This window comes from Cibotium barometz, chromosome 14 (assembly GCF_041138505.1).
Source record: "Cibotium barometz isolate CiBa-2024 chromosome 14, ASM4113850v1, whole genome shotgun sequence".
NCBI classification, from domain to species: domain Eukaryota; kingdom Viridiplantae; phylum Streptophyta; class Polypodiopsida; order Cyatheales; family Cibotiaceae; genus Cibotium; species Cibotium barometz.
Window position 1 is genome coordinate 26,229,129 of NC_141059.1, and position 7,018 is coordinate 26,236,146.

The 7,018-nt window shown below is 41.4% G+C and overlaps 1 protein-coding gene across 1 annotated transcript; it reads left to right on the top strand.

Moving 5' to 3' along the window:
• Positions 1 to 1,809: 1,809 nt before the first annotated feature.
• Positions 1,810 to 5,663, top strand: LOC147631859 (putative pentatricopeptide repeat-containing protein At1g56570). The gene has a single exon (XM_086808416.1). The coding sequence runs from the start codon at positions 2,953 to 2,955 to the stop codon at positions 5,410 to 5,412; it is 2,460 nt and encodes an 819-aa protein (XP_086664542.1). The 5' UTR covers positions 1,810 to 2,952; the 3' UTR covers positions 5,413 to 5,663.
• The last annotated feature ends 1,355 nt before the right edge of the window (positions 5,664 to 7,018 follow it).

A 7,018-nucleotide genomic window follows, 5' to 3' on the forward strand; every position in this document is an offset into this window, starting at 1 on the left:
ATAGCCACACAAGAGAACCTTTAAGTGTTGGAGATATTGAAACCTGCTCTGATACCATTGTTAGCTCACAATGGAGCTGACCTCTCTCTCACACACACAAATCTCAAAGACAAGAACACAAGGGTGTAGAGTGTGAGAAAGAATGGCTAGATCAAAGGGGAGATAGATGAAGCTCCCTGCAAGTATAAAGGAAAAAGTACAAATGAGTAGAAACCCTAAACAATGGATAAGGTTGCTTATATACTAGCTAACTCTAAGGTGTTCTCAATGGAAGCTTGAAAAACACCAAAGCTCCAGTAACAAGAAGCAAACACCATAGCCAAGAAAAAACCACCATAGCCACACAAGAAAACCTCTAAGTGTTGCAGATATTTAAACCTTCTCTGATACCATTGTTAGCACAATGGAGCTGAACTCACACACACAAAATGCTCAAAGACAAGAACACAAAGGTGTAGAGCATGAGAGAGAATGGCTAGCTCAAAGGGGAGACCGATGAAGCTCTTTGCAAGTACAAAGGAAAAAGTACAAATGAACAGCAACCCTAAATAATAGATAAGCCTAGATAACATTCATTCATGATACTACTATAATGCCATCGCGATATGCCCGGTGGAGTTGTCACGATGGGTGAGCATCTTGGAGGCACTTCAAGATAAGCCTAGATAACATTCATTTATGATACTACTATAATGCCATCACGATATGCCCAGTGGAGTTGTCATGTGGTGAGTGAGCATCTTGGAGGCACTTCAAGACCTCATTTAGACATGAGATGGTGATCGCTAGAGGCTAGATGGTTATTGCTAGCTTAAATAAAGTTTGGTATAGTAGTGTGAATTAGTATTCCCATATCTAGCCACACCAAGGGCTTAGGGAGATACTCCTAAGACAACTTGACTCCTTGGTTACGGGGCCAAATTGGGTATCTAAATGAGTTCAGCTGGGCCTAGAAGGTAGTATGGTCAATTGGATGTTGACTACAATTGACAATAGTATACACCACCCAATGAGAGGCTATATATAGATTGGTAGTGTAACTTCTCATTCATTATTCAATCATCTACCTTCATTGCTTGTATGCGCTTGTATTTTGGGTGCATACAACCTTAATTTGTTTCCATTCATATAATAAAAAATTCTTTCTCTAGAGCGCACGAGTGGAAAGCAAAAGCTTTTTATTATAATCATCTTTTTCCAACATTATTATTCTCCATCTCAGTTCATTTGAAAGTTGTGCTTAGTATCACTTGTGGCACCACAATATGTAATTTCCTACACTTAAGTCTGGGTTCAGACACGATTGGTGCGGAGAAGGGTAGGTAGCAAGAAGTGCGAGCTGAACATGTCACACATGTTCAATGTTAAAAAAAGCTTCTAGCCCCAACCCCTCACTTGGACGCAATCCATTCCTTTTTTTTTTTGTAATGCGAGATTTTTATTTGTACTAAGCAGTGTCCTTATTATGGATGAGAGCTAGCACACACGCTTCACCAATTGCTCTACCGCATTGATGGTAATGGATGTGAGGTTATTTTTATCATGGCCGGCATTATGTGAAACCATGGAGAAGACTCCCAAGATTTTTGGGAGTTTGTTTGATGAACCAGGCCTAAGCTATATGTTTTGATTAGCTCGGGTGAACCCTTCACATCATATTATCATATGACTTGTCCACCAAATTGCATTTTTGCATTAATTAATAGCATGCGCATGCTACACTGTTTGCAAACGATAATGGCTCTTACTGTTTGCAAAGATAGCCCAACGATAATGGCTCTTGCCTTACACACTTGCCTTACACAACCACGGCTTGGGTTCAATACCAAAAATTTAGTTGGAGAAAGAATAATTGAAATTTGAAAGTTTGTTTGAGCTTTGTAAATGTAGAAATTTCAAGATTTTAATGTACACGTGGAAGTTTCTTCTTGGTTTTTTTCCTGTAGCAGCACACGCAGAAGGCATCTATCACAGGTATACGCGACGGCTTTCACCGCAGTGAATGAAATAATTTTGTGCAGAAGAAGATGGGAAGGGCATGTGGGATAAAGGGCAGGACCTCGGGCAGAGCATTAAAACAGACCGTAGTGCGACCTATTTCATGGTAAATTTTAGCCTGCCTTCCTCTTAAGATTGAAACGCTATGAAGGGTTGAGAAAGGCTGCCTATACAGAAATGGGTAGAAGATGACAGCTACATCACATAACTAAGTACTTAAACATCATTGAGTTATCTAGGCAGAGCATATAATGCAATCCGCGAACATCAATATGGCCGGGTGACCTAGTCATTGGAAATTTGGCATGGAGATTTGAACATTTCATGGGCTAGTAAACATATGGCTCATTGAGCTACTGAAAGCAAGCAGGTTTGGGTCATTGAGTCATTAAAAAACAATCAAGAAAAACATGGCATGTCATGAGCTTTGTAGGCAGTTAGGCTATTGGGTTAGGGGTCATCAAGTTATAATTTAAACATGGGTCATCAAGCTTGTCATGGGTCAGTAGACTGCTGGGTCTTATGGATTAAAGTTCATTGAGCTATGAGGCACACTTCACACAAGGGTGCAGAAACAATGGCGGATGTCATGTGATGGGGCCAAAGCAGACGGGTGAATGGCAGCTTGCTTTCGGCGAGGTGGCTGTCCTAGTCACAGGTGGATGTGTGGGGATTAATATGTAGAGATCTCACCTGGCGCCACCACCCCAGACTCTTTATCCAGCTAATATGGACAGGCTACCATTCAACCCCATCTGCATAGTTGCTTGACTGCTGGATTTGTATGAAGCATGTCTAAAACAGCATGTTTCACTAAGCATATCATGGGTCAATACACAGCTGGGTCAGTTGGTTCTTCACACTATATGGCAGCTAGTAAATAAACATGTGTCATCATGATAAGTTAGTAGACAGATTGGTCATGAACTAAAAGATGTGAACAAGTGAATCAACATGAACAAAACTTATGATAACAAGGCATGGTCACATGCTGGAGGCCCTGCCTTTGGGGAGGGGCTAGTAAAGCATGGCTACAAGTGCAATCCCTATTCAGTGCAACTGTCTGCATCATTTAGGGTCCAACTGCAAGTGAACTGTGGCTTGGAGATGCTCAGCATTGAAGAGGCACCAACCTTTATGGAAGACATGGTCAGGCTACCTTCAGTGGAATCCCTTATATGCATCCTGAATAATTGCAGAAAAGCAAAAAATTTAGTGTATGCTAAGCGCATGCACAAGCATGTCTGCTCCAATGGACTTGAAGTGCTTGGAAATCATGTGATTTTAATGTTAGTGGAATGTGGAAGCTTACCAGAGGCCCAGCAGGTTTTCAACAGGCTGTCGTTTATCGCTGACTTCTCTTGGAACTCTCTTGTACAAGGGTATGCTCAATGTGGAGATTTGCAGCATGCACTTGACTTGTTTCAAGAAATGCAAGTCCAATGTGTACCCTGTCGCAAGGGTATGCTTGTGGCCCTATTAAAAGCTTGTGCTAGGCTGCATTGTTTGGAAAGAGGCCAAGGAGTACACTTCGAGATCACCAAAGGGGGATATGAAAGAGATGTTTTTGTTGGTAGTGTTCTGGTGGATATGTATGGCAAGTGTGGCACATTATTGGAAGCACAAGATGTGTTCGATGAGTTGCCAAGTCGAGATGTGGTCTCATGGACCGCCTTAATTGCTTGCTATGGCGAACATGGGCTCGGTGATGAAGCATTCAAGTGTTTGGAACTGATGCAATCAGATGGCATATGTCCGGATGTTGTCACATTTGTTTGTATCTTGAAAGCTTGTGGCAACTTAAATACAGTCCAAAATATCCATACCGAAGCTGCCAAAAAGGGATGTGAAAGAGATAAATTTGTTGGCAGCATCTTGGTTTATATATATGCCAAAACTGGCTTGCTTGCAGAAGCACGTTATGTGTTTGGTGAGCTGGCAGTTCAAGATGTTGTTGCCTGGACTGCAATCATTGGAGGGTATGTTGAGCATGAGCTTAGTGAGGAAGCACTAAAGAGTTTTGAACAGATGTATCTGGAAGGTGTCTGTCCGGATTCCAGCACATTTGTTTGCAGCTTAAAAGCCTGTGGCATCACAGGAGCCTTAGAGAGGGGTCGAAAAATACATGCAGAGATACTTAAAGGGGGATTTGAAAGAGCCTCCTTTGTTGGAAATGCCTTAGTTGATATGTATGGTAAATGCGGTTCATTAGCAGAAGCGCGAGATGTGTTCAACAAGCTGCCAATTAGAGATGCGGTCTCGTGGAACACGTTGATAACATGCTTTGTTGAGTACGGGCTTGGTGAGGAAGCACTCATATGTCTAGAACAGATGCAATCAGAGGTGTGTGGAGGTGCCGTGACGTTTATCTGTTGCTTGAAAGCTTGTGGAAGCATAGGAGCCATAGACAAGGGATGTGTATTACACTCTGAGCTTGTAAATCATGGATTCGACTTTGATTCTTTTCTGGGCAATGCTCTGGTGGATATGTATGCCAAATGTGGTGCACTTGCAGAAGCACAGGAAGTGTTCAACAAGCTACCAGCTCGGGATGTCATCTCGTGGAACTCACTTATTGCAGGGTATGCAAAACATGGGCATGGCCAGGAAGCACTGAATTGTTTCCACAAAATGCAATTGGAGGCAATTTCTCCTGACATAGTCTCATGGAATTCTGTGATCTCAGGCTATGCAGAGCAAGGAGAAAGTGAGAAGGCTAATGTGTATTTTGCCCTAATGCAAGAGCAAGGTCTATTGCCTGATCATGTGACTTTTGTGAGCAATCTGAAGGCTTGCCGCAACACAACCACCCTAGAAACTGGGAAAAGACTTCACTCTCAAATTTACAGACATGGTGGACTGGAGGTGAATGATGAATTAACTCTCACTAATGCCCTCATGGACATGTATGGTGGTTGTGGGAGCATTGTTGATGCTCAGAGGCTGTTTAACGTGGCACGGACAAGGGACCTTGTGACATGGAATGCATTGATTACTGGTTATGCTCACCAAGGAGAGATTGAATCTGCTCTTCATCATTTTGAAAGAATGATGGAGGCAGGCATCAAACCAGGTGAGATCACATTTCTTAGTGTTCTCGCTGCATGCAGTCATGCAGGCCTCAGGGATAGAGGTGAGAAATACTTTGAGGTCATGAAGAATGTATACGGAATCACTCCAACTATTTCTCATCATAACTGCATGGTTGATCTTCTTGGCCGTGCTGGCCAACTAGATGAGGCTGTCGCAATGTTGGAGAAGCTTCCTTTCAAACCTGACCTTGTGACCTGGAATACCATGTTGGGTGCTTGTCTGAAGTGGTGTGATGTGAAGCTTGAGAAAGCTGTCTTTGAATGCGCTTTGAGAGGAAATGAAAAACATGCTGCAACATATTTAAGCAGGGAAAGTAAATAAGACATTGGGAATATGCTTTGTAGAATATTGTGATGAATTACAAGTGAAATGGCTTGCACCAGTGCTTGCTTTCTTACAAAGATGTACAATGTATTCAGATACACACTAAGAATCTGATCAACCACAACAAACACTATATATAGGCATTCGATGCCACACGCTGATTTGATCCACTCCAGTCTTCTTGGATTGTCTTCTGATTGGTTATGCTGTTGGTTGTTGAGAAATACATGTTGGTTATTATGGTTTAATCAGAATCTCAATGTCAATGATGATTGGGCTTTCTAGCCACATTATCACCATGTTGGTTATTAGGGTTTAATCTCAATGTTGATGATGATGAGCCACATTATCACCATGGGAAGAATGTTAAATATTAATAGTGATTAATGTAGGAATAAACAAGTGCTAGGTGGTTGTGTAAACTAGCACTCTAGTATATGTAAGCTTAGGTTTTGAATGAAGGAGTTCTAGTGTGTGTGAATAGTCCCTAGTGTGTGGATTCTTTTGTGTGTGGGAACCACCTCTTAAGAGGATCTTATTAATAAGCAATGATGTATGTAGGTGATACCTCTTAGGGACACTTGGCATCATAGTTTGACATGTGGCATATGTGGTGGCGGCATATGTATGCATCTTGTAAAGGGGAGTCTTTCCAATAAAAGGATCATTTTCATAAAGTGCTAGTTTACACAACACCTAGAACTTTTATATTCCCACATTAATCATTGTTAATATTTAACAATACAAGTGATGACTGGGTACATTGTGAGAGTGTGCACCTTAGAGAGAATTTAAATCAAAGGTTAGATGGACAAAGGTTAAAGAGAATTGGTGATTGCAAGTGGTGAATGTAAAAGGTGGAAAGGGTAGATCTCATATAAGATTCGGAATGATGCGTGTAAAGGGTGTGTCTCTTGGAGATGGAAAAGGGTAAGTATCCCTAAAAAGCAAAAATGAACCTGGTCACATTGGATGCATCTCTCATGGCTATTTAAGAGCCCCAAGGCAATGTAGTTGTGTGTGGTTTTGAGTTTTCACTAGTGTGCCATTGATTAAGCATTATTTTAAGTTTTGTTTAATTATTCTAAACATTTAATCATGGAGTGTGGCATTGGTTTTAAACCTTCTTAGATCCAAGTCTTAACTTGGCACCAGATCCTCTCGTTAGGAGGTGCTTAGGGTTTGCTTAAGGCAACGTTGGTTCATAGTGCATGATTAGTAGGTTAATTAGAACTTCCATTTGGGTTTGAAGAGACGAGCACGAGGGCAGTTAAGAGTGCAAAGAAGGTAAAGAAGTTGCTTGATATAGTGAAGTGCTCCAGTGAGGACTGTACAGAATAACTATGTGTAGGTAAACAAAAGAAGCAGAAGCAGCAGGGGAGAACCTTTCTCTAGTAGCTCACCATTAGCCCGAGAGAGGTGCTCTAGGTTCCAAGGTAACGACTTGGGTTCCCCACAATTTTCACATAGGGAGTCTATATATATATATATAAGAAAAACAAACATTATGGGTGCATTGGGTGTTAACTTAATAATTGGCACCAAAATTTTGTTCTCAATTAATTAATTACTGGAGACAGTGGAGTACTTTAAGTGATCGAAA